The sequence below is a fragment of the Oryzias latipes genome, chromosome 5 (genome assembly GCF_002234675.1).
Source record: "Oryzias latipes chromosome 5, ASM223467v1".
Classification (NCBI taxonomy): domain Eukaryota; kingdom Metazoa; phylum Chordata; class Actinopteri; order Beloniformes; family Adrianichthyidae; genus Oryzias; species Oryzias latipes.
Window position 1 is genome coordinate 28,679,620 of NC_019863.2, and position 23,283 is coordinate 28,702,902.

General features: G+C 39.4%; 1 protein-coding gene and 1 long non-coding RNA gene across 9 annotated transcripts in view; both read left to right on the plus strand.

Annotated features, from left to right (window-relative positions):
* Nucleotides 1-6: 6 nt before the first annotated feature.
* Nucleotides 7-4,293, plus strand: LOC110015173. The gene is made up of 3 exons (XR_002873311.1): nt 7-1,597; nt 1,786-1,974; nt 2,535-4,293. It is a non-coding gene; the product is annotated as an uncharacterized LOC110015173 (long non-coding RNA).
* Nucleotides 4,294-5,465: 1,172 nt separating this feature from the next.
* The window catches only part of LOC101170017 (calcium/calmodulin-dependent protein kinase type 1), a 38,234-nt gene continuing 20,416 nt past the window's right edge, over nt 5,466-23,283 (plus strand). For 2 of the 8 annotated variants that reach the window (XM_020703533.1, XM_020703534.1), the window contains exons 1-3: nt 7,863-7,875; nt 8,409-8,487; nt 10,904-11,017. In XM_020703533.1, coding sequence (XP_020559192.1) covers nt 7,875; nt 8,409-8,487; nt 10,904-11,017 — 194 coding nt within the window. In that variant the 5' untranslated portion in view covers nt 7,863-7,874. The other 6 variants (XM_020703535.2, XM_020703536.2, XM_020703537.2 and 3 more) reach the window with 6 other exon arrangements.

The following is a 23,283-nucleotide window of genomic DNA, read 5'->3' on the forward strand; positions in this document are numbered from 1 at the left end:
CAGCAATCTAAACAGTGCAAAAGAGCAATGAGATGGTTAAAGTGGCAGTTTAAAGTGACAACAGTGCGGAGAACAGTAAGTAGATGATGGTCGGTGATGGCAGTCTTTGGTGAAGATGATATTCTGAACAGGTGTGAAAGTTTTTATTCTTTTCATTGTTTTCTTTTTTTCCTTGGTAAGATGACTTACTAACTAGCTAGTATTGATTATCTTTCAGATCTTCAGATAGCCTTGGGCCAGTTGTTCAAAGGTAAGCTGATCGGATTTTGGTGATCGGATTGGATCAAATCTTGAAAATGGGTTGTTCAAAAGGGAAAGAAGGAATCTGAAATCAGATTAGATCACAGAATCCGATCCTAGTTCTAATCTGGATCAAACCTTCAGTTTGTGTTGGTCAAAACTTGTCAGTAGGATTTGGATAACTTTGATCCAAAAAAGCTGGATTATCCTGATCACAACAGGGGGTAGGATTTAAAGGTGGATTCCAGAAGGGAAATGTAGAAAACTTTAAAATTGGTCAAATAATACATTTGTTTCATTTAGTGTTTATACTTTTATTTATATTTTGCACTTGACTTGTGTAACCGTTGTAACAGTGATGAAGTAGATACAGTAGACATAGGCTACCAGTTAAGCTATTCAGTAAAGTAAAAACAACCAAAGCAGAACTGCAGATCCGCCTCCTAAAAGCAGAGCTTGGAAATGCTGGTCTCTCCTCCTCAGATAAAAAAACTCCCTGAACATTCTTTGTTTTGTTAACTATTGGAGATTTAGCCATTTTATTTAAGACGTTTTCAAAATATCCACAATGTATTTGTAAATGTATATTTGTTTTTTTATTTTTTGTGACTCAGATGAGGGGTCATAAAAGAAATTATGAATGGAAGTGGATGTTTGTTATTTTGTGTTTTGTCTCAGAATAACAAACTCTTACAGTGACCCCATGTTGGCTCTTCTACCTGTTCTTTACATAGCTGGTAGCCCGTGTCGTGATATGTTGTCCCATTTAGAGCACAGGTAATCTGGATTTGGTAATCTTGAAAACTGTGTATCTGGATCAGGGTGATCCAGTCCAATGTTGCTTTGAAAAACTGGCATAAAAGTAAGACGGATTACCTGATCCTGCAAAGGAAAATATGTGATTTCCACATCTGGATCATTTTGATCCAGATTAAACTTTTTGAACAACTGGCCCCTTAATTTCGAAGGCCATGAACACACAAAGGACCAGAGAGAGTTTGCCTTCACTGCACCTCTGTGGACATAAAGTGAACAGGTCTTAGGGATTCGCTGTCTTCCCCTGCCACATCCACACACATTGCAAAGGTGTGCAGTGGTCCACATACTTAAAACACTTCAGCCTTTCATTCTATGAGGTATCTGATGTACAAATTTTGAGCTTGTATGTGCTATCTTCATTGTTGTGAAAGATAGCCCAATGAATGGTTCGGTGTCTTGCCCAAGAACACTTCAACACATGAGAAGAGCACGGCAATGCGCCTCGGGTTCGTATGGGGACCCGAACCTGCAATCTTCTGATCAGAGGTCGACTGGCTGGACCATTTGGAGCTCATCTTCAACACCGTCAGGGCATCAGGTAGAACATGCACAATAATAATTGTCATAACGTTTTTTGTTTTTTTTAATCTGTTGTCCCTGAACTGGTGGCAAATTTATCCCCCTCAAAACAGTTAAATCAATAATAAAAGTACAATCTAAACATAAAGAGCAGAAGAAATATGTTATAATGGGAGTGACTGTGAGGGTTTATGTTCCTTTTTATAGGAGGCTGGAGTAACAATCCCACTGCAGGGCAGTTCCAGGGCCTTTTCTGCCGTTCGTTGTGGTGTCTCATAAAGTGGGCCAGGAAACATGGCAGCTCATGCTGAGACTGTCTCCCTGTCAGCTGCAGATATGCACTTCGCTTTGATGCCACGGGAAGATCTATGGAGACCAAATAGAACCTCTAGATTTGTGTGTGCCTAATTCTTTAACATGTCTGCCCGTTTGTGTGTAACTTTGGGTTTGTGTGTGCTTGATTTGTAACTCAAACAGTACGTTTTGTTCGTAACTTTGTACACTTGCACTTGTGTATTCACCTCTACACTCAAATATCTAAAAAGTGTGAGTACAAAAATACAAAATGATAACCATCTTAAAAACTAACTTCAAGTTCAAAACGGCTCCTACGCATTCAAATCTTTAAATAGTACGCACTGATTGCCTGATACACACAGACAAAACCACATTTACGCACAGATCTGTATGTAAATGTTATAAATGATGACTTACTACGTCAACAAAATGACTTGACTGTTAAACTCAAAGTGCTGTAAATGTTCACATTTTCCAAACTTCTGATTTTATTCTCAGTTTACAGGAGTGTTGGTTGTTCATAAAATATTGTTAACTGGAATATCTTTTGTCATGGTTAAAATCAAAAATATTCAACTTTAACTCGGTTAAAAACGGTTAAACGGTTCTTCCTACCATCCATGTATTTTTTAAACCAGCTCAACTCTCTCATGTCGCAGGGTTGCTGGAGCCTATCCTAGCCACTGTTGGGCGACAACCTGGAAGGTTTGCAAGTCCATCGTAAGGCCAGCAGTGGTTCCATCCATCAATAAAGAGCAACATATGAAATACGGTGATACGGCTTTATATTGTGTGAAGATAGCTCGTATTTTTGAAGTAACACTAAAATCATCTGCATAATGAAGACTGAAGTAGTGAACGTCCTCTTCTTCCTTTGAATTATTAGCTTTGATCCAACCTGCATGTGCAAGAGCAAAAAAATAAATAAATCAACAAAACAGGCATCTGGATCAGACTTTAGGAATAAAAATATTTACAGATTTTTCTTTTTAAATTAGTAGTAAAGAGAGTAAGACTCAGATTTATATTAAATAACCAACTTAAACATTAAATACATTCATAATCCCCCAGCATTTTGGAGTGACATGCGCATTTAAGTCTCTAAACCATAAGTGTGTCGTTAAAAAGTAATTTTCATAACAAAACCAGACTGGAATGTTTATAATGCTTTACATTTACTCGTTCTGAATAAAATATGCTTGCAGGAACATTATTGGTCCAGAAAATACACGATTTACACAGAATCACACGGGAAAACAGGTCAAAGATAAAACTTTCAAACTGCAAATCACACATGACAACCATTTCCTTTATTTTTTTTCCTTAGAGAATTCACTATCAAAACCATAAGTCAACGTCGTCATTCAAAAAAGCAGTTTTCACAGATTACCCTACAGGTGGCAGCATCAGGCTTTTTAATGACTGATCCTTTCCTAGAACTGGGATTTTATGTAAAGTTGCAGCAAATCCCACTGGCAGTTCCTCCTTTCAACAGAGTGTCCAGCTTCACAATTCTGAAACCGAGAAAAGCTCTCTTTTGTAAACTTTCACAAGCATGCTGGAAATTTTCCCCGGATCATTTAATGTTTGTGGGCATTGAGATTTACAGAGCGTCTCTGAGGTTTTTCTGAAGAGGGAATTTTTAAATGTTTTATTGCAGTCTTGGAAGCAAAAGTTGGGGTGGATGTTCCATGATGGAAACCAGTTTGTTAGTGATTCTCTCTGACTTTCAGTTTTGGTCTATTGGAAGTTCACAAATCATTCACACCTTTCTTGAGACTGCTGACATTTGTTTGAGCTCTTCTTGAAGATAGATTGGCAGAGCATGTTCTACACAGTGCTGCATGAAAAAGTAAGTTGCTAAGAACATACTGTATAATAGTTGACCTGTTTACCCTGTAAAGTCTTCCAAAGAAAATTGATTAGGTCATGTTTCTTTTAATGTTTACTTGTACAAATCCAAGATGACATCTTATGCACATGCAATGCACATTGAATCAGTTGATTTGTTTGGTAAAACTATAACTATGCCCCCTTTTTTTGTTATTTTAGGACCACACAGTGTTCTTATTGAGCAGCTGACATCTACAGCCAAATTAAAATAAATTTCATTTTGGCGTACAGTGACCTTTTTCCCGTTTGTATCAAGAGCTTCTTTGACAGCACGTTTTCAGGAGCAGCTTTCACATGCAAATGGAATATTCAACTCCAGACCTTTTACCTGCTTAATTTAAGAAGAAATAATGAGGTAAGACCCTACACCTGTTCATCAAACAACGACTCTGTTGGTTGTCCAATTAGACCTTAGCATCTGAAGAGGAGGCTTCTACATATCAAAGATCTTTGATTTTTCAAACATTAACTTAAAGGTTACTATCCATTTCAATTCCAAATCCATCAGAGTACTGTTATATATTTAGTTTAAAAGCTAAACAAAAAAGAATTTAGTGAAATTTAAAGAGGTCTGGATATTTACTTACATTTTCAAAATTATATGAAAAGTAGAACTTGAGAGTGTGGTGAATGTACTTGCTATGTTGCATTTAAGCACCTAAATTAAAATAGGATACCTCACCGTCTCGACCCACTTACTAATAGACACACTCCACCACCTATGTCAAGTTTTCTTACCATCATATTAATACCTAATTCATACTTTTGCCACAAATTTATGCAGAAATTCAGGAGTAGTAAGACTGACAATTCTTTTATTACATCTTGCAAGTATCTCTGCATTTGACAATTCCAGATGCCTGGAGGGCTTTTATTGTAAAAGGCAAGAAAGATTTAATGTAGACACTCAAAAATAGGAAAATTAAAAGCAGAATGACTTAAAAATAAATGCTGTTACTGATAGATGTAATATTAATAATGTGTCAGTTTCCAAACAAACATCTAAGGTTAGCCTGGAAATATGGCATCTGCATGTGCTTTCATTGTTGTCTATCTAGAAAAGGAGGTATTGTTGAGATCTTTGACATCATTCTGGCTATAAAATAATTAGGACAGTTTCATGCAACCAGGACTGAAATGAGCCAAAGGCTGGCATAATTTGGAAAAAACGATATTTTTGTAAAATTTGTTTTACCTGCTAATGGTCTTCATTTGATAAAGTTTATTTGTCCTCAAAAATGGGCTAATTTTAATGACTGATTACATCATCTATGCCCAGTTATATAATTTATTGAAAATATAGTTTTGTGAATATAAAGGTTATAATAAAATCAGGAGGCTAAGTCGATAAGATTGCAAAAAAATGCTCATTTTGTGATTGTATGATAAACATTCCCTCTTTTTTTTTTGCTTTTAACACATAAACTTTAAACACAGCAAAAACAGAATTTTAGGAAAGAAAAAAGACCTTTCAAGAAAAAAAATGTAATATGTGCTGTCTTGCAAAATGAACGGTTTATTCAGAAAGTCTGTCAGTAGCAAAATAATTGGATTTAATTTGATCAGTTAGAAAATAACTTGGACCAAATATTATTTTTTCGCTTACAAATTCAAAATAGTGTATTCCTGGAAAAAAAGGCCACACCTGAGAGAGAGAGCCGTTTCACCTGGGCGCCGGAGCGCGGGCGCTGATTGGTCCGTTTGGCGTCCTGCCCTGAGGTGACGTCAAGGGGAGCGCCGCTGGTGGAGATTCGCGGAGAAAGCTCGGAGCAGCGGACACAGACGGGACCGGACAAGTCGGTGACAGCTCGCGCGCAGGTAGGGGGGGCAGCGTTTGTTCAGGGGTGACAAACTTCCGCGGTACACCGCGTCAGACCGAGAAGCGTTTTATTTTTGTTGTCGAGAGTTTTGGCAGGCTGGCTGGCTTAGCTTTGCGTACGCGCTGCAGCGTTTCTGCTTTTCGTTACTACTTTGTGTTCAGAGGCGACCTGAAACGGGAGTTTTTTAGGCTTTAAACGGCGGAGGACGCGCGCGCTTGGAGCTGCAGTGCTCTGGTGTTTGGTCCTTTTATATTCCCATGGAAGACCTGGATGTAACTGCAGCTGCAGATTGACATGGAACAACATGCATGGCATTGATTGACATGATAGCTTTCTCTTCTCCTCTCACAGTATTATGAGTCCCACATGAAATCGTTTGGTGTAAACTGGATTTAAAGCCCCTTAATCCGCTTTGTGGTCCCGAAAATGTCATTTTCTCTAAACTTGTCATTTTTAAACTTCACTTCTCCATCCCTCTTTTCAAGTTCCTCACCTCTCTAGCACACACCTGGGATCTTGGAGAAAGTCCACTCACCTGTCAGTAAAGCTGCTGTTGGTGAGAGTTTTTTTTTTTTTTTTTTTGTTCTCCATCCACAGCAGCTGACCAATCAGACGGCTCCGTCTCATCTTTGATATTCAGCTTTTGAAACCTGCTTTCTGAATGAAAGGATGGTGGGAGAAACGTCAGCTCATAGAAAAATGACTCACCTTTTTGTGCCGTTCGCTTGTCTTTAGCCCGCAGGAGACGGTGCTCACCCACTGCTGAGGCCTTGAGTTCAGCAGTTTGACTTAATGACTCATCCTGCTGTGTAAAATCTTTGAATGGACCCCTGTGTGTGGTTCGCTTTTACCTTATCAAGCATTTTGTTCATTTCATCCTGTTGTGTGTGCTTATCTCACTATCTGTACTGGTCTGTAAATATCTGGGAAGCACCGGGTTTCTACTGATACCATCCAACAAAACACAAATTGGACCTAATTCTGAAGAAAGATCTATTGATTAAAGACCCACTTCAATGAAAACGGAGATTTTACCTTGTTTTTGTAGCAGTTTTTCCCCTTATACAGTAAAAGAAAAGTCAGCTCAGCAGTCACATAGAAACCACAATCGGTGGGCCCGAAGCTCCCTGCTCCCCTCCATTCTGATGCATCCACTTGCAGATTAATAGATTCATTAACGTCTTTATTTCCCTCATTCCAGCTGGCATCTGGATCAAAACTAAGGCTGGATAGCTCCAAATCTGCTATTGTTAGGTTGGAGATATGAGGGGCCGTAAGCCAGCAGGAGAGCGTATAAACAAAAAGATGAGGGGAAATAAGTGCAGACCCACAACTCAGAGGCGAACAACTGCTGAACTCCAGCCGTTCTGCAGAAACTATGTTCTTGATTTAGTCTAAAAACGACATAATCATGAATGAAGATCACTGGGAACGCTTTTAGGATAAATCGAGAGACGATTGGAGTGGGACTTTAACGAAACCCTTAAACATATTTTATATTACTATAGCATGGCTGATTACACACCAATTGACCAGTTTGCAGAGTCAATACAAACTGATAAGTGAGTTTTTTAAAGCTATTTTTAAAAGTTGAAATTAAAGCCCAAAAACTTAGTAAAGACAGAACTGAATGGATGGAAACTTTCATACCTTTCAGCATTAAAGTTTCCCCTTTAAACAAACCCTAAGCAGCTGCAGCAATTTCTGATGAATCAGTGTTTGCAAGCAAAAATAAGCACAAACAAAGAAAACTCTTCATTATTACAGGATATTTTGGCCCGTGTTTTCCAGCACATTAGTCTTTTTCAACTTGTAAATGCGCATACTCCAATGTTGCAGACTGTTTAAACATTAAGCTGTGTGTTTTAGCAAATAAATTAGTTTTTAGCTTTCTAAATGCACATTTGTAGGAAAGCAGTCCTCTTGTGTTTGAGTAATCTTTACCGCCAGCCACAGTTTGGAGCTGTGCCATAGACTTCCTGTTGAGAAAAGATGCCAAAATAAGGAAGTAAAGCCAAACTTCTTTTTGCTTTTTTCCTTTTTTTTTTTTTAAATGTTTGAAGCTTTTTCCTCTAAGCCAAGCCAAACAATTATCATAAAAAGAAGTTGGCTTGCTCAAATGCGTCCTGCCAGTTAACTCTTCTGTATATTTAATGGTATTTGTATGCCGCTGCGGTAAATGCTGCACTAAAACTTGTTACCAAGTGTCCGTTTGTCACATTTAATTGTCGTCACGTGTGCATGTGTGTTTTTTCTGTATTCTGCTCATCAAAGGAATGGGAAACCAGTGAGTACAGTGACTCTCTCTGTAAATATTCCCGGGCGAATGCTGCATGTCACCTTCTTCTCAGGGAACGCGGTCATGATGTCGTGCATCCTACCGTCTCAGGCTTCTGCAGTCCCGTTGCTTCTTTGGGTTTGAGCGCCCACTGGCTCAAATCACGTCACCAGCCGGTGCAGAGGAGGAGCTCCTTTGGCCATCTCCATTCTCCTGCATGTGCTTTTATGAAATCCCCGTACAGTCCCACATGTTCTCGCTGTGGCCTCCTCCTGTCCATGTGAAACATCAACCTCATCCTGCTGTTTATAGCATTAGTCTGTTTGGAAAACAGCCCTCATTGCTCGTGTTTGACTTGAAAACTCCTGCAGCTTGTGTTGTTTGACGGAAAGCACCTGTGTGTGTGTGTGTGTTGTGGGTCTTTCTGATGAAAGGCTGATGTAAACACATAGACGTTTGATGCACTTGTGTCTTCTTAAATCCTTTCGATGCATGAGTGATCAGAAAACTCCATAACAGAAAAGTGAGATGCTACATTTCAGTGCTTCTCCGGCTTCAGTTGGTGCTGTTCCCTTTAGCGGTCATCGCGTGCATCAACACAATGATCAGCTGTCAAAGAAGGTGAACCTGAAGCTCCACTGGTAGTTTAATCAATCTTTAACAATTGACTTAGGTGTTTTAAAGCATTTCAGCTACAGCTTTAGCAAATATTTTAGCTTCAAATTAATATTATTCCATTATTTTCAGCATGATATCATTAACCTTTTTAATTTGACCCCCATGTTCTGTAAAACTGTTTAATTTGAAGGGTTTAAAAATGAAATATTGCCAATCTCTCCCTGAAGAATTTCTGCACAACCTCTTCATCAACCTCCAGAGGGTGTGGGCTTTTTGCATCCGTTTTCTAGTAATACCAGGGCAGCTGAGGCTGCTTTTTGGCGCAGTTTCTACTAAATTTAACAAGTAGCTGTCTGTAGTATTGTGAGGGGAGGGACGGGGGACTGTTTTCCTTTTTTTTAAATTTTTTATTAAGTCTCATGGGGCGGGTGGAGGCTTTTACTGTTCAAAAGGATTCTTTAACTACAGATGATCTAAATGGTGACCGGACCTCATCACACGATAAAGGCTTCGGTTTTCTGCAGTCTCAACTGCAACACGTTTCAGCACTTCCTTTACAGACATTTAACAGAACTTCCTCTTGTGGCTTCCTATAGCAAATAACGCAATGTCTAAATTAACATCACTTCCTTTATCGTCAGTTTTTACTTTATATTATGATTTACAGCAATCAAGAGAGCAGGTTTGTACCAAGTTTAGTTCCCAATCCTTCTATATTGTTCCCTAAATTGAACAAAAAAAATCCTTATGTAAACGATTTATTAAAGCGTATTTGTTTTTTAAAAGCGGTTAAATAAGAATTTATGCTGCAGATTTAGTTGTTTTCACCTGCTATCAATGTGAAATACTGTTGCCACCTGCCATTAGACACTAAATCAACTTTGACACTTGGATACCACAGCAGTTTCTTTGTGTTTCCATGGCACCGTATATGAAGGCAGGTTCTGGCTTTAGTCAAGGTAGCAACTGGGCTCTGTGTTTGTGTTTGCAGGAAACCAGAAATGCTTTGGAGAAAAGAATCCTTCTCTTTCTTCTGGCTTCAGTTGCATGTTGTGTAGCCTAAAAGTGTTTTTCTTTACTTTCAAATATACTCTTGATCCTGTCTGTGGCAAAGCTACCAGCTGGTTCTGGCATTTAAAAAAAAAATGCAACATATTGGTCCGTCATCAAACCTTCAGAAAAACAGCCCTCAACTCATTTTAGAATTGTATTCTACATTCTCGTCCTTATAATAGATGAGCTGTGAAACTGTGAGAAAGCAAGAAGGGAGAAGGAGGGAGGAAGTTATGCTAATATGAACAGGGCTATTTTGGTCTGGGACTTGGATCACAATAACTGTGACAGTGCAGCCCCTTGTGATCGCAGCTTCACTTCAATTTGTGACAAAGACAAACATCTACATGTGAAACTCCCGCAAAAAGAAGTGATATCAGGAAATACTGGCTTTTTTGAAGTCTTCAAGTCTAGTTTGGGCTATAGCATGCTCATCCTTGCAGAATGCATGCATGCATTCTGCAAGATGATATTCTTTTGCAGCCAAAAGGCCTTCTGCAATAGAAAAGTTTATGTCTAATCTGGCTCCAAAAACATTAAATGTAACAAAGAGTTAATGCTCTTCTGATGCTGCTTGTCATCAAATAATTTACATACCCAAATTTATTGACTCAACATATTTATATTTATTGTATTGCTTCTCACCCCATAGATAAACTCTGTGTCACAAATTTTATGAAAATAATGGTAATAATGAATTCTCTTTAATGCCAATTGTTGATTTGTTTGCAAAATTTATTCAACGATATGTGTGAAGTATCATCGAGGAGGCCTGAGTTACATTACAATCTGTGCGTTTGAGACATTTCCAGGTGTTGTAGCTTAGTCTTGCAACTATAAATTGGTCAATAATTACATTTTAAATTCATAATTAATACATATTTTGTACAATAAAATGAATTTTCTCCTGTGCTTTGGCATCACAAATTGTAAAAGCACGCATCACTCATGGTAAATGGTAAACGAGGTATACTTTTCTAGTGTTTTCTACCTTCCTCAAAGGCCCAAGGCGCTTTACAGCCTCATACTCGCAGTCACCCATTCACACACACATTCACACGCTCATCACAGTCATGGTCTCCAGTTTACACCCAAGCAAATTCAATCCCCGAAGATTCATCTGAGAATTTTTTAATATGATAACTCGGTCCCCTGAAATGCACCAAAAACATGTTTGGTTAGGTTAACTTATATTTAACAGCTGACTAATTGCAATGAAATGATCAAAGTTTCCTTAAAATTTGATAAAAGTTACATCTGTGTTGAAGCAAATGTCCGTTAAAAAAAGTGAGCTTCAGTGAAGTCCTGTGTCTCCTTCTGCTTTCCTACCAGTTACAAATGTTTCCCTCTTATTGTTCCTCACCAGTATTGTTTCTGACCGCAACAACAAGAACATGCCACTGGGCGAGGACAGCCATTCCTGGAAAAAGAGGACCACGGACGTCAAGGAGCAGTATGACTTCAAAGAAATTCTGGGAACGTAAGTGTGCAGCAGCAAACCCTGCCACCGCGAGGGTTGCAGGGAAATTATTAAAATGCAGATGTTTGTAATTAATGTTTTTTGCAAATGCAAATCTGTTTGCATGAGGTGAGGTCTGCAAAAGACAGGAGAGGTTTGCATGTATTTCTTTATCTGCGGCTAATGCTGTGGCATTGATTGAAGTGGTGTGGGTGTAGGTGCGTCATTTTCATCCGTGCTTTGGTTGCTTTTATCAAGCATGTTTTGATGTTTTAGGGCACATGTGTCAAACTCAAGGCCCGCGGGCCAAATGTGGCCCACCGTGTCATTTTCTGTGGCCCGCGAGAGCATAAAAGTTTTTAATTTCTTAGAATAGAAAATAAAAATTGGTGTGTATTTATTCACATCTAGGGGGAATCAGACTTGAAATATTGGATTGGGCAACTATACATTAGGACTGAAACACTGTCAATATAACCTAACCTGACAGAATCAAATTTAAAAGCATTTATGCTACAGTAACAAAGCAAAAACATATGTTTTCTATGCAACTGCAATTGTCACTTTAAAAAGTTATAGTAAATAAATATTGAGTTATTTAACATTAAGGAGTAGTTCCATGTATTTCTCATTACATTTAGTTCCATGTATAAGTTATATTTGGCCCTTTGAGGACAGCCACTATGCTGATGTGGCCCTCGGTGAAAATGAGTTTGACACCCCTGTTTTAGGGAGTCTGGCAAAGTATTGTGGCTCTTGATTGAGTTTTGTGTCTGTTTGAGCTGTGAGCAAACCTGGTTTTGCGATGGATGGAGAATTTGCATTTTGGGTTACATTAGAGATTTTTGCAGAGTTTTATGAGTACTTTTAGCCTTTGATTTGATCATTTTCTTTCCTTTGAAATAGGATATTTAAAAAAAAATTAGGCACATCCATTCCCAGTAATAATTACACTTTGAATCTATCAAGCTTTAAAGATTTGATATTGTTGGTAAAGCGTCATTAGAAACATTTGTTTTGGTCTGGATCTGTGGTATTAAGGAGCAAAACATGGGAAATGCACCTTAAACTATTTGCTGGAGCCCTTTAACTTTGCCCATCGACAGATGAAAAAAGTATTTGTTCATTTCAGTGTTCCTTTCATAAATGTCATGCTAAATTTGGTGAGAGTTTGTCCTTCCAGTTCTCCTTTTTTAGTCAGTTTCTTACTAATAAGCTTAGCTTTTGCTGTGTAAGGCACCAGCTGCACTCCTGTCTTAAATTTAGTTTAAATAAAAGTTTTTGTGTTGGTACATAGGCAGGCATTCCATTTATGCATGGACAATTTGTTAAGTTTAATTTAGTAAAAAACACAATTTGCATGCAACTCTGTCACCTGTCAAGACTCAGCTAAGGGCTTTCGTTGCGGTTTCTTAATGATGCTGCTTTCTATACAAAATTGTCACAACAATTTTCGGCTCTTTTATGTCAATTCTTTTCTAATGTACTGTACTTACTTATTTTATAGTGAAAGCTCCTGACATATTACACAAAAAACACAAAACAAACAACTCTCAAAGACCCACTCTGATCTTCTTTTGGTCTAATTTCAAAGCGTTCCATTACGATTATGATGTTTTTATCAAAAAAACAAAAAACCTGTGTCTTTTTCTTGGACATAGTTTCTGCAGAGCAGCAGGAGTTAATTAGAATTCACCTCTAAGTTGTTGGCAGGACTGGTGACACGGAGCGATCCCACCCCCATTCCTGTCACCCATAAGCTCTCTGTTGTTTACACCCTGTCCTGCTAAATTAGAGCCCTTCGCACCCCCAACCTAACAAAATGACGAGCAGTATTGTACAGTCCAGAGCCAGATTCCAGCTCGGATGGGGAAAACAAAGGCGTACATGAACGCATTCGTCTACAAGTACATCAACATGGAGCAGAACAGGGCGCTTGTGGACAGCCCACTTTATTTTCTTCTTAACAAAAACACTCTATTTTTTGTTTTAACTGCATTTATTTGCCTGCTCCTGATTTGCAGCGATTTGAATAAAATCATATTCAGGAATGCAATTTTAAGCTGAATTTTCTTCGTATGTGTGAGGAAAAATGGTGCAAGACTGTTAAAAACACCAAAAACACCTTATTTATCAGAGTGGATTTTATAAATCCCTCTGTCCTAATTGTTGGTCTTTATTTCTGTGTCAGTAAACAGGATATTCATTCCAAAAAAGGCATTTCCCTTGGAGGAATATTTTATTAATCCCCATAGCAGTTAGTCCAGGATCCAGTAATTTTATCAAAGTGAAACCAGGAACTTGATTCATGAAAATAAGTCACGCCTCTTCTTAAGGAACTATTTTATTAAAACCAATTGGAAAAACAATTTTTATTTTATTTTAAACTTGTTGAGAACAAACAGTTTGTGGAAACAAAATGAAGTTCTGGAAAGAAAATCTGCAAAGAATTAACGATTTGGTTTAAAAAAAATGTAAAGGTTAAACTGGCAGGAAGTTTCCTGCTAGGTCGTTGTGATGGGCTCATGCAGGAAAAAAAGCCTTTCTGCTCCTTCGGCGCTCTCATTCATTCGTGCAGCTCTCCACCTGCCCCTGGATCGGGGCCGAGATCACCAGCAGACATCGCTCAGCTGTGTGCCACATTCATTTGCCATTGCTGGATTGTTGTCTTGGTAACAACAGAAGACACTTTCCATAATGGACTCAAATAGTCACTATGGAAACAAAGTTTGATTTGCTATTTTGCTATTAATAATCCAGCACAGAGTACAAACGTGTGCAACGTGCAGGGGAAAGATGGGCTCCTTTTTCTTCACACGGAAGAGCTGACACTCACACACGTGCACACCTCTCTGTGACTGTTTTTGGATCACAAAGACGATGTGGGAATAGATGAGCTGAACACAAATGCATATAGAAATAAAAACGACATCAAAACTGCCTCGTACATTTAACTTTTCCACAAATGTCACCTAAAAATGTGTTTTAAATTATAAAAATGTGGCTATTCACATATATGAGAAAGATGGATGCTGCAAAGCTGACCTCCATCAGTTTTTATGCTCGCTAATCCCCAGCCGCAACCATATGTCCTGTAATCAAAACAGATAGGGATTAACAATAAACAAACAAGCAATAGCTCTTTCCCCCCGATCAACTCAAACCCTCGTTAGTCTTCCCTCTTTCAAAGCAAATTTCCTACATTGAAACTGTGCCAGCGTCCCCACCTGCATTTTTTTTCCCGGCTTCTTTGACGTTTGAAACGCCCTCCCGTTCTGGCTGCTATATCTCATCTCCTGCTCCCCCTATCCTGCTTGGGTTCCCCGCCGTGTTCTCTTCCCAGTGTTTCCTGCTGCCCTTTGACTTTTAGCTAAAAGACACAATTGCTCCCCACACCTCGACATGGAACGCTCACTGTAATCGCTGAGACACCCCAGGGTTTTATTGCTGTGAATACTCAAAACGGCTCATTTCGTTTAGACACTCAAGAGAACCTCCCACTTCATCTCTATAATCATCAACTAGGCATTTAGGATTAGCAATGTGGGTAAACTAAGTTAGCCAGAGGCAATAAGAAGATGCCGGTAATCATCATTTGGTTGAAAAAAAGGAAATCTACCAAAGGCTTAAGTGTTTAAAAGGCCTATATCATGCCTCTCCTAAGCCTTTTAAAGTAAACTAGATCCATATATATGATGATACATTACTTTTGGCACACTGGTGGGTGTGTGCGTTAGCCCGGGGGCGGAGCTGGCAAAGCAGACTCCTCCTGGAAGGGGCTGTTCCTCACTTTGTGACGTCACAATGTGAGGATCCACTTGTTGAAGTAATCAAAATACCGCTTTGGGGTAGTTTTTGAAGAGGAATTAACATATATAATACACTTAAAAGCTCAAAAATTTGATTTTGCATGATATAGGCCAGGGGTCGGGAACCTATGGCTCGCGAGCCATATATGGCTCTTTTGATGGTCACATGTGGCTCGCAGACAAATCTTCAATTTTTTTTTATTCATCAGACCAGTCCTTCTCGGGCGCGATGCGATGCCAGAGGCGCGCAGTAGTAGCGGTGCTTGGAGAGAAGGATCTGCGCCAGCATTATCACTTTACTATTATCTATTATTTCACAGAGTTTGTACCACCCGGAAACCTGTGAATTGCCGTGCCTAAAACTGTGCGCTCCCGTCTCTGAGAAAGAGCGCGCAGTAGCGGGGACGGGATGTGTGAGGAAGAAAGCAGAGGGTGAGGGTGGGGTTGTGGGCACGGCCAGTAGGTGAATCGCGCAGGGATTGTAAAAACATAAAACCCGCTGCCCGTCACTCACTGCAGCGTGTGAGTGTGTGTTTGGCTCCCCGTCTGCATGTGAGCAGTCTGTCTCACATCTAAAGAACATTCAGACCAACGATCACGTTTAAAGTCTCAACGCCTGCGTGAAGCAGAAACTCACCACTTATCAACCAGACTAGACCATCAGCAAAAACTACCACGAGAAATACTCATCATTTATCAGCAACAGCATAACGATATTATTAAAAAGAATCCACAGACTTATTGTACTTTAGAAGTGTTGAAATTACATCAAATGCACACATTCACTTGTATATTTAGTTTTAAACATATTGTCGCGGCTTGAGTTTAACTGGGTGGCTGTTGGGCCGTGTTATAAGTTCTGGAGTTCAATGAACGCATCATGCAGTGATCTGATTGGCCCCCAGTTCTGTCGCTCAGCCTATTGTTAGGTAGTTTGGACCAATGGGGTTCAGCTATGGGCCGAATAAGGAAAATGGGAGGGCTGGAGCGGGAGCAGGGGAATATAAAATTGGGAGAAGCGCTCTCGTCTCGGCGGGAGAGATCCAGGAGTTGCTGAATTAATTTACGGCATTTGTTACAGCCAGCATTAACCAGAATAAAGAACCTTAAAAGAGGTTAAGTCTCAGTGTGGGAAAAGGACACCACATTATTGTATGTATGAAATTACATTTCAAAATATGTGGCGTTTATGGCTCTCTTGGCCAAAAAGGTTCCCGACCCCTGATATAGGCCCTTTAAAGACAAGCAGAGACTCTTCAGTTGAATATGTCAAAGCTTGTGTGGTCTTTTACTGTAGCTTGGCTAAAATCATGAAAGGTTTTTCCCACACTCTGTTGCAGGCTGTGAAGTTTGATGACAAATTGCTTTAATGAGCCATGTTGACTTTAGTGACATTTAAATGGCTGCGCATGTTCTCATGCCGCGAGCAGAACGGGAAAATTCTTGGCATTTTCCTCTTGGAGAACATGGCAAAAAAACACAGAAGAGATGAAACAACAAGGGACGGGGCATGGGAGGAAGAGGAGGCTGGGGAGCGTAATCATCTAAAATCGTTAGTGCTGATGGAGCGGCCAGCTTGTGTCTGTCAAAGGGTGACCCATTGGCCCCTCCCCTCACCGGGTGCATTGATTTGAAAAGAGTAGTGTTTGTGTTGATCTGAATTAAATAAAAAAAGCCTGCACAAAAAGGTTTTTGGGTTGTTCTATCTGCTGTAGCTGCTTTTTACAGGCAAATGGCATGTTAGTGTGGTCTTCTTTCTGCCTGGTCTGTTGTGGCCAACAGCTTTTTAACCATAAACACCTGTAAAAAACAAAACAAAAAAAAAACCCAAACATGTGACATGTTTTTTTTTATTTTTTACGTCAAATAGTTTTCCTGCTAAAATTCATCATGGACATATTTGTCCATTTTCGGTAAATAAAAAGGATAAAGATGAGCCAAGGAAACGAAATTTCCCCTTTTTGGAGATGGAATAATAATTTATCAGGTGTTACCGTGTTGCACACCCGGAATAATCAAAAATGGTTGACCCAGAACCACAGATTGAGGCTAGAAAAAATGGGAACCTTTTGCTCCATTTGTTCCCTCGCGTTTGTGCCTCCAGGCTACAGGCCTTAATGCTGTCTGCGGGCAGACTTTCATTCTCAGATACTTTTTTCTCTCTTGTTTGGACTCTACTGGTGCTGGGAAATGTGCTCATAAATGACTGTAACTAGACCGCAGGGTCAAATGATGCCAGTTTTAAACTGAATATTTTCTTTTCTATTTATCTTCTACAATATATCTACAATCAGCATGCATGGCACATTATTAATGTAAAACGAGGATATTACACAGTGAAGTCTTTAAACTACACAGTGGTGGAACCAGCATCCAGTGGTTTTGCATGAGGTACTTTGGTTGTTTGAGTTTACATTGGAACAGTTTGTACTAAACTACAGATCCAAGTGTCCAAACTGTGAGAAATTGAATCTATTTTTAGTGGGGTCAGATGGAGGCCACCCAAATACAGCCTCAATATCAGGAATTTTTAGATAAAGGGTTTTTTTGTAAGTTAGGCAATGGTGTTTACCAGTAATTTGAACGAAGAGAAATCTAACTCTAATCTGTATCGTCAGTTCTCCCACTTTTACACATATAATGTTCCCCACGTTGACTGTATCTGACAACTGGAGCAAGTGAGTGTGATGCCACCCATAGCTTACGTCCGGCTCCAAGGAAATGAAGTCAATTTCCTTTTTTTCACTTTTTTGCGATTAAAGATGCCGCTGTTGGAGCCAGATGTCATCAGTAAGCAGCGCTTGGTCCGAGTTGGTCTCACCAATCAGGAGTGAGCTTGTTGGAAGGCCACACCAGTTGAACACAGACTCTGGAGAATCTGTCAATCAAATGTGCTGAATGTCTTTCAATGAGGCATCTGATTGGTCAGTTTTTTAACTAGAACAACTTGCACTAAAGAAGAAATATGAAAAAAATAGGAAGAGAACATGTTATAAAAAAAAAAGCAAAAATAGTTATCCCGACAAAAGAATGACTGAGTTGTTTAATTCTCTATAGAAGTCAATGGGGTCTTGGAGCCAGCGAGTACTTCCTGTTTGGAATGCCAGGGGAGTGGGGTCACTCAGTCAACGGTTACGCATTTTTCCCATGTGGTTTTAGGAAATCTTGAAAGAAAAAAAAGCTATAATCTGATTTATTGTGTGGACGGAAGTGGATTCTGTCCCTTGTTTTAAAAATAATCTTAAAACTCCTGATATCTCAATTTGTAAAACTTTCTTGGCCTCTGATTAGTTTATTTCTGGTCAAGCACAAAGACAAGACCCAGTTAAAGCTGTTCCTTCTTTATTCAGTATTTTCACCTTGGTCGTCACCTTAAAGCAAAGCTTTTGTTTCAAGACCTCATAAAACAATCAAGGTTGTGTTATTCCCCGTGTTATTAAGCAGTTTTATCTTTCCCAGCCCTTAACTGACCTTCAGATTATTCTTTTTCTGCTCTTAAAAACATTGTGGATTGCTTTGCGGCTCCAACTGGATCCTGAAAATCCAGCCCTGCTTATGGAGGCTCCTCCGCCCTTCAGTCCTGCCCTGACCTAATTCAAACAGAAGTCTGCATCTCAGCATAGCTCAGCTCAGCATGGCATGGCTTGCAGTTCTTGTAATGCTCAGTCTCATACACAGGCCTGAGTAGCCAGCCTTATTAGGACATTGCGTGCACTTGCGTTTATTTTATACGGTTTAACCCATCCCTAACCTTTAACCACTACTAGAGCCAAATCTAAACCTGAACTAACTTGTGTACACACCCAGACACCACCCTCCAGAGTCCTTTTAGGTTTGCACAAAACTTATAACTGGATATTTAAGATGAGGGGGGAATCGACCACACACATGCACACATATATGCTCATCGTCTGGCCCACTTATGTATCTCCCATCTGCTCACAGTGAAACATCTCCCTATCGGTTTTGAGTACACGCTCTGGTGTGTCATCTACATCCTCCCACAGTTTTTCTCTGTTGTCGTTGTCACTTATTGACCAAGTTCCCCACTTTTCAAGCTGTTCACATGTCTGCAAAATCCTTAAAAGAAACAGGATTCCTCAAAGCTTTTTTTTCATATTTGCAATAAATCGTTATAAATAATATTTGAGTGAAATATAAAATACCTGTCATGCATGTAGTGATGAATAAATGTTGTACCGCAGACACTTGGAGGAAAGACGGTCTTTTCATGTTTCAGGGCCAGGATCACAGTTGGGTTTCTGTCAGTTCTGATTGGACCAGATGGTCCTTCCTTATGTCTCTCTCTGACCTTTCCACAGTTTTCCTTTTGTTATGTGTTTGCATGTTTTTACGGAACTTTTATCACCAAAAGGAAAAAGGCATCGTAATCTCAAAAACATCAAATTATATAAGAAAACAGTTGGATTAAAAAAAAACAAAAAACGGTATGTCATCTTTCAATGTGTTTTATGGAATTTAAAGCTACAAAGACTAAAATTTAAAGAACTGATGCTTATTAAAGGTTGCACTTTGCAAATATTTGATTATGGAGAGTGACATAAAGGTGTCTGTTAGCAGAAGGTGCATGATGTGAGTTTGTACAAATACTTTAACTGCTAAAACACTTGTTTCTTTTTTCGCGTGCAGCTGCACTTAAACGTATTTGCTGAGCAGGTTTTCAGTGGGTCTCTGAGAACACACCTCACTGTTTGGATAGTGTAGAGTGTTGTTATTGAGGATGAAAATGTTAAAGCTTTGCTGTGTGTGTGGATGTGGATGTGGATGTGGGTGTGTGCATGCGTGTCCTCATCCTGCATGGGTCCCATGGTGGCTAGAAGAATGTCCTGTTTGGATCTCAAGCAACTCTGCAAACATTGCCGTTTACTTTATAATCCAGCTGAAGCCTTTGCTAGGATTAAGCTTTCAATAAAGGCACAACACGAACCTGCAGCAAGATCACGGGGACTATTTGCTCACTAAAGACAGTTTGTGTAGGAACCCTCCTGCATACATTGCAAACAGAGGTAGCCTAAAAATAGGGAAGGAAAACTAATATTAAGGAGAAATTCACTAGATAGTTGTAAATTTATTTATTCATGCAGCAAGTAATTTTTTACTTAAGATGTCAAAATATAGAAGCAAGGAGTTCAACACAAGCAAATAAGTTAAAATAAAGCCAACCCTTAGATCGTTTTATATTCTTCAAATTAAATGTTAAAAGGCCCAACAATAAGTATTTTTTTGTTAGTTCTAAGCAAATGGTTTGTATTTTTGAGTTTTATGTACATAATTGTTATTTTTTATTTTGAGTGCAGTGACAAAAAACTTGTGTAATACGTGAACATAACTCATTTAAAACAAACTGAGAACAAAATTAGAGCAGAATGAAGAATATCGTCTTAGTACAAGTTGGTCTAAAACTAGAACTTATCCTTGGAGCATAAATCTACATTTTTGGTTTTGGCGCGGCCGTGATGCAGATCGGAAGATTGGAGGTTCGATTCCCTCCTTGCCTGCCCACTTGTTGAAGTGTCCCTGGGCAAGACACTGAACCCCACCTTGCCTCTGGTGGAAGGTTGGCACCAGTGTTTCGGCAGCGGAGCCACCATCATCGGTGTGTGAATGGGACTTTGACGGTGAAGCGCTTCTTGCCTTCAAGGAAGGTAGAAAAGCACTATACAAGTGTGCAGCATTTACCATTTCAACTGACGACAGTGAATGCCTGTCTAATTATCAACATTGAACTTTGGAATAAAATCCTTGTTACACATCCTTGTAGTATGTGGGACAAAATGTTAAAGAAAAACATAGGAGGTTCCAAAATATGACTGAAAAATAGGAATTTGAGAACAAAAAATTCAAAAGTCAAGATACTAGAAACTTGGTCTTTGGTCCATCCATTCCTGGGTCACGTGAGACTTCCCTGGGGAAGGCACTGACTCCTTGAAATCACTGTAAATAGTTTTGCTTGGGTGAAAATCACCCGGCGATAGTGTTCTAGGGTTAAGAAGACTCACTGTTTTCCACTGAACGGATTTTGAGAAAAGCAAAAGAAACAACTGGTAACCTTGTAAAATATTTCAGGTCCAAAACAAGGTTTCAAATCTTTGCAAGTGTCACTTTTCACTTTTCTCTGCTTTTTGGAACTGCTGTGACAATTGAATTTCCCCAATGTGGGATCAATAAAGAATATCTTATCTTATCTTATCTTATCTTATCTTATCTTATCAAATAGTTTGCTGTGTTAAATTCACGTGTCGTCATGTCTCTATGTTTTCAGGGTTCCTTTGAGCTGTTGGCGTGACGATTTTTGTCCAAAACCTAATGAACAGAGTGGTCTGTGTAACATCTGTCACACTGCAGCAGGCCTCTGAAGATTATCGTGTTGCTCACTCCGAAAGTATGCCGTTGTACATTCATGCAGCTCAGTCTATAGGAGTGTGAACGCGCTGCCACCGCCGATAAGACCCCAGCCGTCTGCAGGCTCTTTATCGGCCACATTTTTAACCCTCACTTAATTCTGCATCCCGGTATTTTTAGCAAAAACAAAAATTGTTTTGTATCATTTGATCTGGATCTTCACGTGGGTTTAAGAGTAGGAAGGCAATAGATGCTTACGCAGGCTGTTTTACTGACTCATTTTATTTATAGCTGATATGACAAATGTCAATATTTAGGACAACATTGAGCTTAAGTTAAAATATAACATCATAGTGAATAAAAACGTTGAATAAGATCCTCATTTGTACGTTTTGTATTTTTTTTTTTTGCTCCTGAATTCTTTAAGAATGTTGTTAGTTTTGGCCTGAAACACTAATATCTGATCACCATAGATTATTAAAAAGGTCATGTAAATTAGTATAGAGTTGCTATACATACAAAAATTTGATGGGAATAATTTATTTGCAATGTTTTGAGAGAGAGCCTTTTTTAGCGTCTTTGTTTTTGACTCCCTTTGATAATTCCCCTTAAACGACCCACGGTGCTCAGTTTAAATAAGTTAAATATAATAATTAAAGTACAAAACTACACAAACTCTTCTATGTAAACAGCAGGAGCTTTCTTTTCTGGCCTGCAAAGTGTTTTTAAACAGGCGAAACCATCAGAGAGGATAAGTTTAGACAGAACCACAACATGTTTGGCCACATTCCTTTGGAACAGTTGATCCCAGAGCAGAGACCGGATCTGGAGATTACCAAATAGGTGCACAGCAGCCACCATGAAGGTCGGTGGAGGCTTCACCCTGGACAGAGTTGTTTTTTAGGAGGAGGGCAGCGACTGCAGGCCATGACCTGTTTGGTCCGGACTCAACTCGCCCCTGCATGGTCCGGCACATGCCGTGTGGTGATGCTCTGTGGGATGGCAGAAGCCGGCCACCGCTGCTCCGTGCGCGTCAAGTTGAACGACGGTTTTGATGACGCCTGCAGCTGAAAATGTAGCCGTAAAGACCTGTTGCGGTAAAGTTTATCCAGTAAACCTCCAACGTAAAACCTTCAAACCTTCTATTACTGCTCTGTTTGTGTAAAACTCTGAATTTATGCTATTTTCTTCCACCATTTGTATCCGATTAGACACTTTTAAATGAGATCCTAAAAATACGTTTTACTACATTTCTTCCGAACCAAGCTGAGAAATTCTAAGTCAGAAAATAATTTATTCCCTCGTTAAAAATAGTGTACCAATTATGCAGTTCTTAGGCTGATAGCATAGAAAAGATAATCCCATTGTTGAAAAGTGACTAGCAATAGCAGCTATCCTCAATGTTTGTGCGAACAGTACACACTTCTGTCGGTCTGTCCGAGAATGCATGCAGAACATCAGCTGAAGAATTTGGAGTCCTGCCAAAGCAAACGGTCTGACTTAGGCAGTTTCATTTGTCTCTACATTCCTAAATGCTGTACAGTATGATCATATCATAACTAATTCCTATTTCACAATGTGTTTTCTGTGTTAAGAGGTTTATATCTAAGACTAACCATAATGTTTAAGGGACCACTTCAATTAAAATAAGGTTTTTGACATGTTCTTGTAGCATTTTTCTCATGATGGAGGACATACTAAACAGAAGTTTAGTATTTATTTTTTCAAATTGTTTTGACTCGGGAGCAGACAAAAAATGCATCTTGAAACAGCTTGTAGAGGTTGCATTGAAAACTACAAGCTTCCTGCTCTTCTCCATTCTGATGCATCCACTTGCAGATAAATAGATCCGTGTACGTCTTGTTTTCTTCGTCTGAGCTGGGATCTGGCTCAAGACCCCAACGGCTGGATAGCTCCAATATTGCTCGCCATTTTTTGTTGCACCGCTAATGTTGGGTTCGGGTTATGAGGGGCTGCAAGTTAGAGAGCGGGAGAGAGTGTAAACAGATGGATGATGGGAAATGAGCGCAGGCTTACTACCTTGCTAACAGTCCTGCCTACAACTTAGTGGCAAATTTCTACTGCTCTGAAGAAGCTATGTCCTAGAAAATGACA